At 39.5% G+C, this 18,398-nt stretch overlaps 1 protein-coding gene and 1 long non-coding RNA gene across 8 annotated transcripts in view; both read right to left on the reverse strand.

Moving 5' to 3' along the window:
• Nucleotides 1-18,398, reverse strand: part of dmd (dystrophin) — a 251,416-nt gene that overhangs the window by 121,324 nt on the left and 111,694 nt on the right. For 5 of the 7 annotated variants that reach the window (XM_063467782.1, XM_063467775.2, XM_063467774.2 and 2 more), the window contains 15 exons: nt 16,618-16,800; nt 15,169-15,303; nt 14,550-14,699; nt 10,649-10,810; nt 9,769-9,885; nt 8,473-8,646; nt 8,135-8,290; nt 7,869-8,039; nt 7,545-7,724; nt 7,248-7,367; nt 6,968-7,138; nt 6,569-6,691; nt 6,337-6,471; nt 5,534-5,686; nt 3,009-3,179 (listed from right to left, as the gene is read on the reverse strand). In XM_063467782.1, coding sequence (XP_063323852.1) covers nt 3,009-3,179; nt 5,534-5,686; nt 6,337-6,471; nt 6,569-6,691; nt 6,968-7,138; nt 7,248-7,367; nt 7,545-7,724; nt 7,869-8,039; nt 8,135-8,290; nt 8,473-8,646; nt 9,769-9,885; nt 10,649-10,810; nt 14,550-14,699; nt 15,169-15,303; nt 16,618-16,800 — 2,301 coding nt within the window. Of the gene's footprint in view, nt 1-3,008; nt 3,180-5,533; nt 5,687-6,336; nt 6,472-6,568; nt 6,692-6,967; nt 7,139-7,247; nt 7,368-7,544; nt 7,725-7,868; nt 8,040-8,134; nt 8,291-8,472; nt 8,647-9,768; nt 9,886-10,648; nt 10,811-11,119; nt 11,529-12,789; nt 13,113-14,549; nt 14,700-15,168; nt 15,304-16,617; nt 16,801-18,398 lie in introns of those variants that run through there. The other 2 variants (XM_063467776.2, XM_063467777.2) reach the window with 2 other exon arrangements.
• On the reverse strand, nt 3,422-5,527 carry LOC134621329 (uncharacterized). The gene is made up of 2 exons (XR_010092190.1): nt 4,183-5,527; nt 3,422-3,843 (listed from the first exon to the last, which is right to left on the reverse strand). It is a non-coding gene; the product is annotated as an uncharacterized LOC134621329 (long non-coding RNA).

Consider the following 18,398-nt stretch of genomic DNA (forward strand, 5'->3'; position numbering starts at 1 on the left):
TGCAGCAGCTCTACCTGTACTAGATGCACCTGCTCCTTGTTGTTTTTATCTCTGATTTTATGTCCTCTACAAGAGTTTCTGGGTTTTTTTGCTGGTTCTTCAAATATTCAATAAAAACATGTATGCTCATTCATAACGAAGAAAGCTTTGTAACTATCCCCACTAGTGAAGACCCCCTCCCCAGGTCCGCAGCACTGTTGAAAAGGTTCTGGAGGTCCCTGTATTAAGCACGTAAACCTGTGACACAAAAATCACCAAACTGAGACCACCACAGACTGTTTTCCTTCGTGGTGATGAAGGAAAACGCTGGGCTGGCATGTAAAAGGGCATTTATTCCCTTCAAGGACCTGAAACTCCATTAAGCACCCCTCCAATAGCCAAACCCACCTGTTCTCTGATTGGATAGTTAAATTTGTGATTGACATGACATTGGCCAATCAGATGAAAGGAAGAAAAACAGGGTCAAAATTCGTACTTGTAACTTGAAACTTGAGTGCAGAGTTTCACACGTATTTTTTGGCTAAGTCCACACACAAATTCTTTTTACACATACAAATCCTGATTTACAAGTACAAAACTGATTTACAAGTACAAAATATTTATGACCACAGTTTGAGCCCATACACTAGAAGCATGTCTCTGAAAAAAGTGCTGTCACCTACCATCCTGTAAAGTTACCTCTCACTTTTTTTTGACATCTCATATTTTAAGCCAACAAGAAGCCCATAAAGTGCTCAGAATACTACATTTCATATTACATGCTTTTTCTGTCTATTGTTGATTAGTTCTGTGCATATGGCTTTTTATAATTATGTGTCCCACAACACTGTAACCATAAAAACTAGACTGTCATAATATCACTCAGCTGTGTTCCTAAACCTTCGTTAGGCTACAGTTTGAGACAGTTCTTCCCTGGATGCTAAAGACTGACTATTGTTATTTTTTTCATAATTCTTAAGACTAATTTTGCATTTATTTATTTATTTTTAATCACTCCAAGTTCACTGGCTGGCCAGAACCTTCCTGCTTAAAATAGACGTGATTACAATTGGGAAAAGCTTGTGGTCATATTTATGAATTATGTCAACGTTGGACATTATTTTAAGAGCAAAGGTTGCATAGTAATTATGGTTAGACTCTAATTTACTGCCTCACATTCATAGCAAAGGACCAAACACTGCCCACACATTTTCATTGTGAGCCTTTCCAACATTTTGTGTTTGACTCTCGTGTGTGACATGAGCACAGAGCACCTGTAGTCGAGAGTGGACTTAAAGCCACTCAGGTTTGACCTCATATAAAACAATAGCAGAATTGGTTTCGTCTGCTAACTGAAAGGTTCATGGTTTGATCTCTGGGTGCTTCCAGTCTGCATGCCAAATATCCTTGGGCAAGACACTACCAACAGGGGTGGCCAGATGTGTGGCCTTATTCCTTACCCCCTGACCTGTAACTCTGTAGCCAAATCCACTATAATTTGTGGCTACAAAGACTCACTAAAACACTTATTTCGTCTCATATGCTGATATTTAACGAGTATGATTTATTTAGGACACTATGAATTATTGTGATCCCAAATGCAGGTAACACACAATTACATTAAAAAAATTCATAGTGACCGTCCTACCCTCAAAGCACACAGGAGGTTAAGTTTAAAGGGAGGGTTTTCTTTTCTCAAGCTTAAGCTGTTGTATTAACATTTGAAATGATACTTGTCTCATGTCAGTAGGAAAACTATGGAAGATTACTAACATAAGAAAACCCCTGTGGGGATAGGGATGGAAGTCATGAAGGTGATAGGCTATGTTTGTTATCATTTATAATGCACTGGAATATATTCACTCTGATCCTGTATCAGAGTGCTTGGCTGGATTACGATCTGCGGCCTGAATCTTTTCAAGTGAACTTTCTTAATTATTTTGAGAGCACTTTAGTATTATGAAGACAGAGTCCAGAAGATGTCAGCTTCATAAGATCGCTGTGATCAGTAATATTTAAGGAAAATATTTGACCAGATCAGTGACATTAGCAACTTATATGTTTACTGTCCAATGCTGTAACAGAGCAAGGCAGAAAAAGACAAACTGATACTAATGTGCTTAAGACTGGTCTGAGATCACATGTAGAAATAAATTAATGTATGCCTGAAATCTGACAGTTCACATGTGTATCTGTCTAAGATGATATCATTTCCTGTTAGTGGCTTACAAGATACATACATCTTCTGTGATTTGCAGATCAGGGAATTGCCAGTAATGTGATTGGTTTGTGGAGCAGGAGGCATGCAGTGACACAGAGTAAGACAAAGCAACCAAGGAGATTTAAACTTGTGTACAGATATAATGTGTGGATGAGAATGCAGCATAGAAAAACACAAAAAGCAACTTTGTTTCCTTTAGTGGAGTTAATCGAGTCCAGATTTTCAAAACATAAAAATATATTGTACTATCAGTTTTGAAGGTATTAAAAATGTACTATAAACAGACAAGGTCCCAAATTTGGGGTATTTAGGTAGGGACTAATATTTTACTAAAAGATAATGTTGGTAACATTTTAAATGTTTCTTACCGTCCATAAGTCTCATAGGGAAACACACAAAATGTAACCACTCTATGCTAACCACCTCGGTAGCACTATTAAAAAACAGCCTACATGAATTCTGAATCTAGTAGTAAATTATTAAGATAGCACTACTAGCATATCATAGTTGTTAGAGCTAATGAGTTTGTGGTACCAATATTAGTTTGTACTCAATCAGAACACTGTTCGTTGGCTGACTGTGGATTTAAGATTATTAACTTTAAACATGACTGTAAGTTTACTGCTCCTAACCTTCGTTTGGAGATGATTTTGGAGAGGACTGAAGCTTTCATGCTGTTAGATAAAAATGAATTGTTACAACTTTTACTACTACCTTTGAGAGATTAAAGAGTTAGTATTGAAATATAATAATTAAAGTATTTTCTGTTAGTACTGTAGATACACAAGTTGTGCCTACTGAAACTCACACATTGTCTTTTGAAGGGTATGAACTTGCCCTCCACCTCAACCCAGCGTGTGTTGAGCTGGAGTTGGCGGGGCTCCACTAGATTGGTGGCTCCAGCCTCTGAAAGCTGATTGGCTAAGCCCTGCACCTCCTTAAGCTCCTCCTTCTTCTTGTCGAACTCTGAGCCAATTTCCTATTGAACAAAATCAATGGGGAAGGTCACTTGCTATTGGTTGGGGGCCAAGTAGGGCAAGCACAGAGAAGTATGTAGATGTATTGGAAACACATTCTCTCTCTCTCTCTTTCTCACATACACACACACACACACACACACACACACACACACACACACACACACACACACACACACACACACACACACACACACACACAGTTACACAAACATTTCAAATAATAAATAATGACACATTCCACTTTCTTTTACCCATCAACACATCATTTACCCATCAGAGACAATACACTGACAACAGGGACAAAGTGTTGTGTTCGTCAGTGTCACATATAAACATATACAAAGTTCAGGCTGTATATTTGTATAGTATTTAACTCCATTTCAAAAAGAAAGCAGTGCTATAATCATGAGGCACTGACTGCCTTAAGACTTTATTCATACAGAGAACAAGTAAAGTCATTGGCCAAGTGCAGAAAAAAGTGCTGTGTGTGAACTAAGCAGTTTCTGGCTGAACAGTAACAAAGAGCTACACGAACAGACTGGAAGCAGAAGGATGGACAGAGACACAGACGGACAAGCAGTGAGGAATATCTGTCGCGGCAATGATGGTGAGTCTGAGACGTGCGGGTGGGGTGTCCGCTTAGCGAAATGTCATAGTGATCATCTGAAAGTGAAACACATACAGAGAGTCAGAAAGGGCGGGGAAACTGGTGGAAGTCCAGGGTTTCCTTCTCACACCTTCTCCAAATCAGAACCAGATGTTAGTGCTGCACTGCTGTAGTACTTTGATCAAAATAAAAATCATTGGACATCTTAATACTTAAAATCGCACTAAACAAACAATATGATTTTGTGTTTTTTTCAGATGCTGCAGTTTCAAAAACATAGCAACTAGAAGGAGCGCCTACAAGCTGTAACACAAAGTTACAAATGCTGCCTTCACAAGCATATGAATTTGATTGAGATCCCATTTTAATATGGATTTAATTTGACGTTGGCTCACCCTTTGAGGCTATAAAACCCTCAACTCTTCTGGGTAGGCTTTCCCTTCCAAGTGCATTTGTGAAGTCAGACACTGATGGTGGACGAGTAGACCTGGCTCGCGGTCTCAGCTCCAATTCATCCCAAAGGTGTTGTATTGGGTTGAAGTCAGGACTCTGTGCTGGTCAGTCAAGTTCTTCCACACCAAACTTGCTCATCCATGTCTTTATGGGTCTTCATGCACTGAAGGATTAAGAGTTCCTTTCACTAGAACTAAGGGGCCGAGCCCAGCTCCTGACAAATGGCCCCATACCAAACTTTACAATTGAGACAATGCAGTCTGACACGTACCATTTACTTGGCAACTGCCAAACCCAGACTCATCCAGTGGATTTCCAGACAGAGAAATGTGATTCATCACTCCAGAGAACACATTTTCACTGCTCTAGAGTCCAGTAGCAACGTGATTTAGGCCACTGCATCCAATGGTTTGCAATTGTGCTTGTCATGGTGATGTAGGGCCTGGATACAGCTGCCCAGCCATGAAGCTCTCTACCTACTGGTCCCGAGCTAATCTGAAGACCACATGAAGTTTGGAGGTCTATAGTGATGTGCACTATACACCTCAGCATCCGGTAACCTTGCTCTGTCATTTGTACATCTGTGGCTATCTAAGTGATTTGAACACCTGAAATCAATGGTTTGGGTGAATAAGTGATTACTTTACAACACAGTGTATATAAATTATTCTGAAAAACGAATCAAGTGACAAATATAAGTAAAGTACATGGTTTTAATATAATGTTGGCAATGTCTAAAGCTACTGAGTTGGTCAAGTAAGATCAAGTATGTTTGCTGCAGCAAAGCTCCATAGTATACTGAATTAAAAAGGAGCATGTTTTATCATTCATCGTGAAGTAATAAACAGGGATTTTAAGTTCAATGCTGCCTTAAAAGACAGTTAGTAATTATTTAATGACAATAAAATATTGCATACAACTCTAGGTCCATTAATAAATAACTAAAGGCTTGATAAAATCTACTGGTGATCGTAATAAAAAACTATTCCCTTAAAAAAACTGCTCAGGGAGTGTTTCCATGTGATAAAGCTGCAAATCTTTGATATTAAATCTTTGTCCAAAAGTTGGAGAAGGGGAGAGGGAGGATAGAAACAAAGGAATATATACCGCAAAACACAGAATGACAAAAGATCAAAGCAGACGATGTGGGAAAGAAAAGGCGTGAGATGAAGAGCTGCGATGACAAAGATAAAGTCAGGCTGTGTGTCTTTGAGAAAAGCCAAATAGAAAATACAAAGAAGTGGTGCTTTATGGAATGGAACTGTGTGTGTGTGTTTCTGTGCACATCGTCACCTTGACCCTCTCTCCCTCAGGGGGGTCAGGCAGTAAGTCCACTCTGCGTTGAATGTCATCTAGCCAGGCAAGCAGGTCATGTGACTTCCTCCTGTATTGGTACCACTGGGGCGCAATGGCCAATGCCTTCCTGTTTCGAAGGACGCGCAGGTCCTACATGCATGTGCCCACACAAGCACATAGAGACATGCACACACATGAATATCAGAAATATCTTTATGTGACACAGCTTTTATCCAACTGACCTGCTGTTACATGTATTCAAAATAAAACAGTGTTTATGTGCAGCAATAGCTGAGAAGAAGAACACTAACATTCATGTAATCTTGCTTCTTTCCTCCCAGAATTATTATCTCAAAAAAAGCTGGTCATGAAAGTACTGACTCAAAAAGTTTTAATTGTACAAACTGTTTCTGTATTTGCATGTATGAGCACTTTAACATGTTTTTTATTTATTTAATGTAATACTTCTATATTTATACTTCTATATTTATAAAACCAAGTACAAGTTTAGTTTTGTACTTAGTGAAATTAAAAAATCTTTACTTTTTTAAAGTTTTATTTTATTTAATGTAATTGTTTGCTTTATTTTGGCTTATTGTTAACATATTAGCTAATAATAGCATATTAGCATAATATGCTAGCCAGCAAAGAGTAACTTTTTGATGACTTGAACACAGATAACAGGGTTTGGCTTAATGTGTTAGCAGCAACTTTTAGATATTTCATTGCAATGATATAACACATTGTGAATATACTCCCATGTTATTACTCTGTTTAATATTAGCTGTTGTGTGTGTTACCTTCACTGTGTTGTATTTCATGTTCAGCTTGTTATGCTTAAGTCTGATCTCCTCTCTCTTGTCCAGATCCGGGACTCTCTTCTGTAGACTCTCTCCTTTTAATAGTAACTCCTTAACTGCGCCCTCCTCACAGTCCTAAACACACAAGTACATGCTTGGTTTGTTAGTCAAAACAGAAAATGACTGGAAGTCACACTAGCTGTGACTGAACCTTGGTGTGAGGGTAACAGACCTTGTCCTCCAGGAAATCTTCTTCCTTCAGGTTTTCCCCTTGTTTGACTTCATCTTCCAGGAGCTCCAGCCAGACCTGCGCTTCACTGTGGTACTGCTCTAGCTCTTTGGCTGATGCTGCCGTCTGCCGCACACACACACAGTCCCATGGCAAAGATGTACAGGTGCACACATACACACAGAATGTACATTTATTTACACAGTCTCAGACCTATGTAGTAAGACTAAGAAGAAGAGTTAAGGAGCAACTACAATTTGAAATCTATTAAAGTAAATTCATGGATTTTAGGATTTAAGATATAGCATTTAACAATAAATATGAAACAGCCAAACAAACAAAATGCACACAGACTGTGTGTTACTGCTCTAAAAGTATATCTATATAAAGGTACTTCCCTACCATTCCAGAGGTAATGCGCTGAGAGATGGTGTCAAATCTGTGGTTAAGCTGCTCCAACTTGGGTCTGACCTGGGCCTGGCAGTTGTCCCCCCTGGTGGACATTAACTCTTGCCCCAGAGACCTTACCTCCTCCATCTTTCCTCTGGTGAGTTCCAGCTCTGCACGTAGCACCTGCAGGTCCCAAGACACATATGTTAGGTGTATAAACTGTCTCCACCAAAGGCATGAAAGAAACATTTGGCATAGGGAAAAAAGCCTCAAAGTATATAAACAATATAACCTTCAACACATCACTGGGTCCCTGGCTGTCTATCTCATTCATTTTTCTCTCTGCACCATTGATCCATCCATTCACTTCCTGTATTTGTCCATCCAACTTGTGCATCTGCTGCTGGTAGTCCTGAAAGAGAGGTAAAGAAAGAGAGAGAGAAAAATCAGACTCTTCTGACTCTGCAAACAGTGACATCTACAAGAGCTATATTTAGCAAGCCAGGTCTAATATTAGAACCGAAACAACAGATAAATGAAAAGTATAATAAGAGTAGAATCACAGAATGATTTCAGTTCTATTTCTGACCAGCAGCAGGTTGAGCCATTCTTCTGCTCTAGAAGTCACTGCAATCCAGTTGCAGTGCAGCAGGCTGACTTTGTCGTCCACAAGGCCTCCGTGGCCGCGCAGCACAGCCTTTAAGGCCTCGGCGAGGTCCACCACTGCCTGCAGCTGTGGCTGGTGTCTCTCCGTCTCCCCATGGATGGACTGAGAACAATTAGGAAACAAGGACAGAAGAACTTTTCTATGTAAGGTGACCTTGCATGTTTATAAAGGCACTTAAAATAAAAGATATTATTAGAGGGTCACTCTTTAATGTTTGTCTTCATGTCGATATATACACGTAGGTACCTGTGCCCACGCCACCTCATCCTTCAGGTCACTGGGCATTCCATCCACTGCAGAGCGCCTCGTCAACTCGGCATCAGTGGCAGCGAGCCATTCTGTGAGCCCGTTCAGCTCCTTACGCAGCTTCCTTGACAACTTCAGACTCTTCTCCAGCTCCAACTTACTCTCTGTCACCTACAAACACACATTCTTTGATTATGCTTGTGGAGTTACTCCAGTGTGTGTGTGTGTGTGTGTGTGTGTGTGTGTGTGTGTGTGTGTGTCCTAACCTGAGCTCCCATCTGGTTATACAGCAGTTTCAGGGCAGTCACTCTGTCGTCCAGCTCTTTGGGCTGCTCAGTCTGCTGCCGCTGTACGATTTGTCTGCCTGTTTTTATAACCGTCTCCACCTCCCCTTTCACTTCACTCAGCGCTTTATACAGCTTCTGTTCAAGCCAAATAGATAGAAGCCACTTAAAATAGAATGGTAAATGGTAAATGGACTGATTCTTATATAGCGCTTTTCTACTCTCCCGGAGTACTCAAAGCGCTCTATACAACATGCCACATTCACCCATTCACACTGATGGAATCTCTCCATCAGTTCATATGTGAAACAAATACCCACCATGCACTGCTCCAGCTGTGACTGCACCACATCCTGCTCCACACTGCGGATGTCCAGCACCCCCATTTGACTTTTGACCCAGGCTAGCACACGCTCACACTCGAGCAGCCGAGAATCAAAGTTGGCAGGCTTCTGGAAGAGTCGGAACTTAGTCCACACATCTGCCAGCATTTTCTGGGAAATGAAAAGACGCACACCCATAGTACACATAATGATAGGCAAAGAGTCCTACAGGATTACTGATTACAGCAAACACCATATCCTGTCTGTACATTTGTCCACTAACATGGCAAAAAGTGGTCATTGATACAATTGATACAATTACCACAGCAATAACTTCCAAAGACACGTTTGAGTACTGGCAGGTATTAATCACCTGTCAGTGGCGCAAATGTGCAACATGCATACAATTTGCAGTTGAGATAAAAAAGAAGACTGCGATAACATAATAATTACTACATAATCAGTTTTAGTCTGTCACAAGCTCAGCATGAACACCGTGTAGAATACCTGCACGTCAATCAGTTCTGCCCCGACTCTTTGATTTAGAATTTGACCTGTAATCAGTACAGGGCGACGGTATCAAATACTGTACAGGAATGCTGCAGCGTGGACAATAACATGAGAAAAGGAAAGGAATTCAAACTGCATGTAGACTGCAGAGAAATCACCACATCTTACTGAGATCCTACCACATCTAGGCCTTACATAGATGGTAAATGGACTGGTTCTTATATAGCGCTTTTCTACTCTTCTGAGCACTCAAAGCGCTTTACACAACTTGTGCATTCACACAAGCACGTTTTCTTAGTGCTTTCTAACTAACATTCACACACACATTCATACTCTGATGAATGCATCAGAGAGCAATTTGGGGTTAGTGCCTAAGGATATTTGGCATGCAGACTAGGGGAAGCCAGGAATCGAACCACCAACCGATCAGTAGATGACCTGCTCTACCGCCTGAGCTACAGCCACCCCACATGGCACAGTATGCTCGCACTGATGTAAATAATAATGCCCTTTGATTTTCAGCATTATTTTCTGTGTTTTATATTGTACTGTTGGTTATACTTGTACCACCCAACACCTCAAAACAGGTTCTGATGTGTGCAAAAAACAGGAAATTTGATGTGCAGGAGATCTGAGCATTCAAGTAGAGTCCATTTACATGTTTTCTAGCTTTAGGATAGAAAACGTGACCTGATGTTTTCAAGTGGTCGTCAGTAAGGGCTGTTTGCACCTATATTACCCATTCTGGCTGTACATTTCAGCACACTGTCTGTGGTTATGTACCTGGGTAAGGTCCATCTGTCCCATGATCATTGGGGAAGGGTCTTTGTCTTTGTTCTGGTTCTTCTTCCTCAAGTCCTCCAGGGTCGTTTCATGGCTGCTCAGCTCTGACTGGATTTTCTTGTGAAAACACAAACACACATAATACATAAAAAATTCATGTAATTTTATGTAATTTATTAAATTCAATTAAACACTAAATTCAAAGTGAAATAAACCCTAAAAATGCTTAAATGGACTAACAGTGTACAACCTTCTGCTGACCACAAGGGGGAAGGAGATATCAAGAAGAGAGAGGATGGAGTCCAAACACATTGCAAGCCTACATCACCGCCACACTTACAGATTCTCTCGCACACACTTTGTCTCTGCCATCCTTCTCTTTAAAAACAAAGTCTCAGGAATGGTCGTCCACTCTGCTCCAATAATGTAATCATTCTTTTATCCTCTTGTATATGTGTGTGTGTCAGTAAGAGAGAGATTGAAAAAGAGATGGTGAAAGGGAGAGAGAGTGAAATCAAATCAAAGTGTGGGGAAGACAGCAGGAAAAGAGGCAAGGACACAAAGACCGAGGCTGTTTGTGTGTCTGTTTGTTTACTAACACCAATGGTCAGTGGTGGTCTGGATTTGCCCTTAAATAGAGACTTTCAATCTGCTAAAGATGCCCAAACTGGTTTCAGAACTGGTTCTTTTTATTTTGGCTGGCTGATATTAGACCTCACATTAGGGTGCTGTAATATTTTACAAATGTTTATAAAATTTGTCTTGTAAAATCAGGATATCATTCCGAATTCTGTCTTTCTTGGTTGGAGTGGGAAACAAATGCCTTTGTTCCTGTCATGTGACTATAAAGGTTATAGAAGGATCATTGTACTATGGCTACCTGAGCTTCCTGTGGTATCTGCTGAGCGTCGATTTGATCAGCCAGGTATGCAGTAAGGTGGCGGTCTGTGTTAGCTAAGGATTCCTGGATCTGCTTCAGGGTCTTGTCATTCTCCCGAGCCAACTGGAGGTTCTGCCCCAGCTCTTTTTGCCTGAGTGCTGCCTGTGGAAACAAGAAAAACAAAGTCAAAAGACATATTCTAACTCATGTAAATTAGAAGAACAAGAACAATAACTAGCTGTTATAAACAATAACTAAAAGTTCGCCCCCTCTCCTGTAGAACCAGCTCCCAGTTTGCATACCCATCTTTAAATATGAAGACTATTTTCTAGCTATTTACAGGACATAAGAATTTTAGCACAGTAAAGCACTCATAGAGGCTTCACTATTAGCACACAAACAGACAAACACAGCTACATACACGAGACAGGAGTACATCTACACAAAGACACACAGCCCCCCTGTGTGTACCCTCTTGAAGGATGGATTCTGGGATTTCTCTCGCATGTCCTCTCGGTGTTGTCACTATATAACCAACGCTCTTCTGAAATTTGTTATCAGTGAGGTGTCTCAGTGTCTACTGCAGTGTTTCCATCTTCACTCTCTCTCGTTAACTGCAGACAAGAATAACTAGTAAACAATCCTATTACATCATATAAGAGCCTGTGCGACTGAGTGTGTGTGAGAGAGAAGGCTTAAATGTATGCGGTTACAGGTGAACATACTAATCCCATACAGAAGGATAATGGTTCCAAGTATAGTCCTGAGCCAGCCTAAGCCTTATGTTAGCAGTGCATGCATCTGAGGCCCTCACACTAGGGTGTTTCTTCTTATTCATTATTCCTCTATCCCGAACCATCGCGTGCATACTGACATTGATGACTGACTGCCTTATGTTATAAACACCTTCCAATTGGTTTTCATCTGTTACCAAACAATGAAATGAAATCTCCAAGTATGCATCTCTGATCTGAAGAAATGAACAAAGAGACGTGAAATTATTTAATTATTGTTTTTTGCATGCATGGGGCAGATTTATCACTGAGTTTTAAAGTGGAACATTAATATAATGAGATTATTATTCTGCTCTGTCAGCTAACTAGAGCTTGATAAACTAATGGTAAAAAGTGAAAGGAAGCTGACTGACTCTTGCACTTATCTTATTTTTCATCAGCTAAGTAGGGTGAAAAAGAAGAATAACGCTTTTTGAAGCCTCTGGGGTAAGAGTGATCACCAATTATAACAGATCCACAATCTCAGAATCACTTTCTAAATCAAAATAAGCTGTTATAGCAGAACAGCATGTGACAAGTGAAGTAGATCATTTTTCTGTGCTGAATGAAACCTAAAAATTGTCTGAATCTAACAAACATATTGTTGAAAATGTTACCTTTCTCCCAAACCATTTTAAAGTCGATTTCTGTAGTATGCTCAGGCCTTCAGTTTACTGACGGCTACTGTGTCAATAACAGAATAAGTCATACTTTCGTCTGTACTTTGGCCACTCATAGCAAGAGTTCCTTTTCTTTTTGATAGAGTAAACAGAGTATCAGATTTTCATTTGGGCATTCTTTTATAACATTTTATGTATTTATTTATTTTACTGAATTTGCATTTTGAACATGTGTTGTCATCCCGCTTAATATAATAATAATGCTAACTTATTATAAGTGAAAACTAAATCTCTAAGCTTATATATAACCATATTTCACTTGCATAAGAAAATTAAATTTTAGTCAGTTTAAAGATGAATTGCTGATATCTCCTTGAATTCCAATTCCTTTCCTTTCTGTAACAAGACTTTTGCTCAAACAAAGCTTTGGATGATATATTCAGGCTCAGCCTATATTCAGACTAATGTGGCATTTTGAGTACATGTCTGGTGCATATTATGTTCAAATTTTAAAACAATAAGATTTCAAAGGTTATCTGAAATCCCTGGGAAGACCGTGAAACTGACAAACAACCCTAGTTATCTGACAGTGTTGCTCATGATACACATCAAATTTTTGCCAGATGTAAGAAATGAAAATTGATTTCCTCAATGCCATCTTTTCAGCTCAACAAAGGAAAAACATTCAGGCAATATTTTGCTCTCTGTGCACATTTGCTTCTCATCCATCATTCCAAGAAATACTCACAAAAACTCTGGTCCTGTCTTTCGGCTCCTCGTCTTTTTCATAGATAACAAATAAACAGGGCTCAGAGCTACCCAGTCTCCCCCTACATGCATACATGCTGGTATAAATACCAAAACAAGGAGTAGGAGCTTCTGTTCCTCTCAAAAATACAAAGGTTCTGAAATAAAAAACACAAAACACACACACACACTCTTGCAGTCTATGTAGGGTAGATAAACAAAAGAAGGCTTATCAGGCAGCAAGGAGAACATTAATCTGGTTCTATTGTAAGGGAGGTGCACAACTATGTCTAATCTGTCACTGAGGATCACAGCAAGTGGCTGAGAATGCAATCATGTCATCGGTGATGACTGGAAGGATGGCATAGGGACAAATGGAGGACAAGAATTAGGCAGATAAAGATACAAAAAGGGGAGCAATGATAAAAAAAACCAGTTAAGTTTAGGTGTGAAAATGAAGAGAAACACAAGATGTCTCCAGGAGAATTATGATGAAGAGAAGAATCATTAATCAAGCTCAAAGAGAAGATGTGAGTGACAACAAGAAATCCTAACAGTGGCTAAAAAAATCTAACTGTATTTTTAGAAGTTTTAGAACTTTTCCTGCTGATAAAGACCTCCACTTTTAGTTAAGTAGTAGATCAACAATTAAATTACATAAAAGTACCTTTTGTTCGCTGTCTAATATAGAAAGTTCAACAAAAACTTTATGTTTTATAAATATGGGACAGTCTGCTTCCCACTTTTGTCTCCTCTCACCTGTGAGCCATGAGCAGTAATCAATGGATTGGCTTTTAAGACCAGCTCAGAGGAGGAGCAGGTGGTGCCACTCTTCAGTAAACAATGGCAATCAGTCACCGTAGTTCGGGAGATCCGTTCCAGTGTCACCACAAGACCCACCCAGACACTAATGCTTATGGCTCAGACCCCCATAATTGTGCGTGAGGCAGACGCCCAGAAATGATGCTGTTTCACTTCTGCCTGAACTTTTTCCGGTGAGTTGTGAAAGGGCATGACACATGACAGCATGCCCGATCTGAACCTGAAACTAAAGTAGCTCCCAATGGCCTCCTGGTCTGTTACAACTCGCGTCAACACACTATAGACCCTGGACTCATATAGCACTCCATTTTGTTACCTCCAAAATATACAATAGTCATCCTTTCCATCCTCTCCAGGTCAGCACACTTTATTGCCTTAGATAAACTGTCCACAGCCTCTGAGAAAGCTAAGTTACTCATTGATCAAGTTTTCCAGCTTCATGGTATTCCAGTGGAAATGGTATCTGACAGAGGTCCACAATTCATCTGTTGCATGGAAGACTTTCTGCACTGCCCTGAGGTCCAAAAGCATGGCTTAGGTCATGAAATTGATTCTGTCATCAGTCCTTCAGCAGTGAGAGTTAAGTTACCACCAATTTCTGTGTATCCACCCCATGTTTCATGTCTCCCAGACCAATGAATTATCAGGTTGTCCTAAAAGCTCCCTGTGCTGCAGCTAGAGTTCTGACAGTGACTAGAAAGTTCATGCTAAGTAGTTCAGTGAGTAGTTCATTTGAGTTTCCCACTGTTACTTCCAGACAAACTAATAAACTACACACATTCAGGTAAATGAGCACAAACTGCTCTCTGGCCTAAAACATATTAACAAATATGAAAAAAAGTAGACTGCTTATTAAAACAATAAAGTAACGGTTCTTTCAGGGTTGGTTTTCCACTGTGTGCTTACATTATAGTTCAGAACATGTACTGTATATCTTACCTTCGCCATAAGTTCATCCCATCGGGTGTTGAAAGCATCCAACTTTTGCTGAATCAGCTCATCCAGAACACCTCCATCCATCAGGGTCTGGGCAAGTTCTCTGATCTGGTTCCTGTTGTCTTCTGGGTGCTGCAAAAGAACCTCAATGCTCTGCATGTACAGACAGAAAGAAATAAGAGAAACTACCAGTCAGAAGATCAGCTGATCGATCCCCAGTTCCTGCATATCCTTTTTCTATCTCGCCCACTGAGTTGCCTGCGTTCACCGGAATGATTAGAGAAAGCGCCTAGGCATCGATAACAGTGCTGTAGGAATGTGTGTGATTGGGTGAATGAGTCTTGTCATAAAAAGCCCTTGGAGTCAACTTCAGTAGAAATCCACCACATAAGTAGCAATTCATTCACCGTTTTCCACGTTAGGCTGCACAGCACACATGAGGAGGGCAGGATGTCAGACACAGGAACAGCATAGAGCAAATATCAGTTACCCTGTGAAGACTTCTCCAAGTGTGGATTAAATGTGTAGAGAATGGAGCAAAACTGCATTATTGATGTAACGTGGCAGAGCCACTCCTGGTGTTTTACCAGCTTTACACGTGAATCCTTGTGTTGACACTTACATCCAGCACCTTCTGTAGCTCGTCAGATCCTCCCGGCAAGTTTTCTGTCTTGTCCAGTTTCTCCTCCAACTGGTCCAGAAAGGCATTCTCCTGCTCGATGTAGGACAGCAATTCACACCAACACGCCCACACCTCCTGCAACACAAAACAGACATGTGCCCTGCACTCACAATACAATTGTTAGAGGTAAGAAAGACTCTGGAGAATGGGAGAAAAAGAGAGGGTAACAAAAGAATGCTTCAGTCAAAACTGAATTATTACAAACTGCAAGACACAGATGTAATTATTCCTCAGGAACATAATAGCAAAATCAAGCGTTGATTAGTTTGTAATTTTACCTTTTAATTAAGTAGCAATCCAGTCAAGCTGTCAAATTGCAGTTTATATAATATATGAGTATGTCTAGATTCATAATATATTTAGTAAAGACTCTGAAGGAATTAGATGAAATAAAAATAAGTGTAATTAGGTGGTCTTATTATTATTTATACAGCTTTAAATACCTACATATAACCCCAATGTACCTCATTTTGATAAACACAGACACGTAGTACAAATACTTTGTTACTGTACTTAAGTAGAATTTTCACATATCTGTACTTTACTATTTATTTTTCTGACAACTTACTTTTACTGGCTACATTTTTTGCACAAATATCTGTATATTTCTGTAACTTCCGGTGCATTCAAACATCAAAACTGATTTGAGCTTAAATAAAGGAAACAATGGAACATTAAAGAGATAAAAGGCAGTTCTTTGGACTTTCTCATTGTTCTGCGTATCTAAAATGCTTTCTACAACAGAAAACAAAAACTACCGATTGTACTCAATCACGATCACTAACAAGGAATTAACAGGCCTGCCCTTTTCATTGTAGAAGCTTTAGCACTGCTTGATTTAAGTAAATGCATGTATATATTTGAGCCTGTTTTTACAATTTTGACCCTGTGCAACATAAATTCAAACTTGTGCATCCAATTTTTTTAAGTAATTAAAGATGCGTACAGTACAATCATTCCACCCTTGAAAAAGAACAATTCAAATAAATAATTAAAAGCCCCCAAATTACCATAACATTCATTCCCACGATGAGTGCATGTAGACTACAATTGAACATAAGACTTCTTTTTAATGAGGCTTAGAATTTGATGGTAAAATGATAAAATGAAAAAAGGAAAAGAAAAAAGCCTGAAAATTGGCTTGACTTGGTTCATTTCAGCTATAATATCTATTATACACTCTCTAAAATCACATCCACAGCAAAACACCCCTCTAGAGCTGTGCATGATGTATGCAAGGATCAGCCTTGAAGCCCCTTGTAAGGACATGACTATTTTACATAAAAGTGCATAACATTACATAAAATTTACATACATTTTTTTCAGTGCACACCAAGGTCGAAAATTACTGCAGCGATAACAAATAAGAAAAGAAAGAATGCAATGTACCTCTAGAGTTTTACATTTCCCATCAAGGCGGCTGCACAGGCGCTGGTAGTTGGCTGTCAGTACATCCAACTCTGAGTGCAAAGCATCATGGGCTGTGGGCGGGGCTTTGGCAATGAAACTATTCACACTGGCAGTCAGGAGTTTGACCTTTTGCTCCTTAGAATGAACCTCTTCCTGGGCCGTCTGATGAACAAACAGACAAACAGAGAGAAGCTGAGAGAAATGAAGAACAGTCAGATTCACACTGCTAACATAAAAACTGTGCGGTCTTTAGTTTTACATCCAACAAAAAAGTACTGAAATGGGGAAAGTATACATTTAGAAAGTGAGGCTGTAGTAGTGAGACCTCGCTAATCCTTAACATAACATGAAATAAAAATTGCATACAGTATTGTAGTAAGTTATGTTAAGTAACGAAACGAGCTTATTTACTGTCTGCTTGCAGTTTAAATGAAGAGAAATGGCGGCGTAGTGATATGTTCCAAAATGATTCCACGTTGAGAATGACTTTTATTGTGAAGTGTTGATCATCCAACAATAGATTTTCAACAGTACTTAGTTTGTATATGGTCATTGTATGTGGTTACAAAAGGGGAGGTGCTCAATTAAAGTAGTCAGTACTAGTCACACATGTAGGAAAAAATGAGGACTCACTTAACGGCATTATCAAGGAAACTTTGTTACCTTATGGCTGGATTCATAACACTTGCACACTTTGTATATGTTAGAGAACATGGATAAATTTAAAACTTGTAGGTGCTATGGCTGTTATTTGGAACATATCACTGTGCTCTCATTTCTCTTTATGAGAGGAAGAAGTTTAACTGTTCAAGAGTGAAGCCTAGTTCACAGAGCCAAAAGATTTTGAAAACTGTATGACTGAAGAAAGTGAAATAATAGTTACTGCAAAGGAAAGCAGAGAGAAAGCAAGGTACACCATTATTTTTTGTTGAGTAGGGGTAGTTTAAAAATGAAAAACTAAGAGAGCCTTGCATTACAACAGCCAAATGTTGTGTCCTCTTTAATGCAAACAGGGAGTTTTGCCTTGAAGATGAAATAAAGAACAGCCCAATAGAAGGAAGTTAGACTGTGAGTAAGTGATCTGGTATGAGAAACTTACTGAAAATCAGTCGACAAATAGGTTCATAAGTAAAATTAAGACTTGCTGACATGCCAGTTGGTTGGCAACTTAATCATGTTATGTTAGATATCATGCGTATCTTATGTTGTTTAAAATCCGCTTTCTATGATATACCCAAAAGCTGAAAACCAGCAACTGACAGCACAAACTGTGGCTGACACAGTTACTGTCATGGTAAAAAGAAAGTACACGTTCTATCAGTTCTACGGTCTTCCATTTGAATCAGCAGGTGTTGAAATGAAAGCTCAGATGAACAGCACAACACATTACACTGTGTCAAATTATTTGACAAAAAGTTTGTGAAAAACTTACTACACCTCATGATTTAGTAGCATTTGGACCCAAACACCTTTATTAGCAATTTCTTGAATTGTTTCTGTATGATTTTATCAGTCTCTTACACAGTTGTGGAGAAATCTGGGCCCACGCTTTTATGCAGCGTTGTTTCAGTGCATTGAGATTTGCAGGCGTATACAATTATGCATAGCAACCCTAACGCGTGACTCCGTTTTGGCCATGACTAGCCGTTGGACAGATAGTATAAAAAAGGAGTTCATGGTCGAGTCCATGACTCCAAGATGACCAGGTCACTCCCCTATTTGTATTGCGCATTTGAAGAAACCTAAGGACATTTAAGACT

The sequence above is a fragment of the Pelmatolapia mariae genome, linkage group LG23, assembly GCF_036321145.2.
Source record: "Pelmatolapia mariae isolate MD_Pm_ZW linkage group LG23, Pm_UMD_F_2, whole genome shotgun sequence".
Taxonomy (NCBI): domain Eukaryota; kingdom Metazoa; phylum Chordata; class Actinopteri; order Cichliformes; family Cichlidae; genus Pelmatolapia; species Pelmatolapia mariae.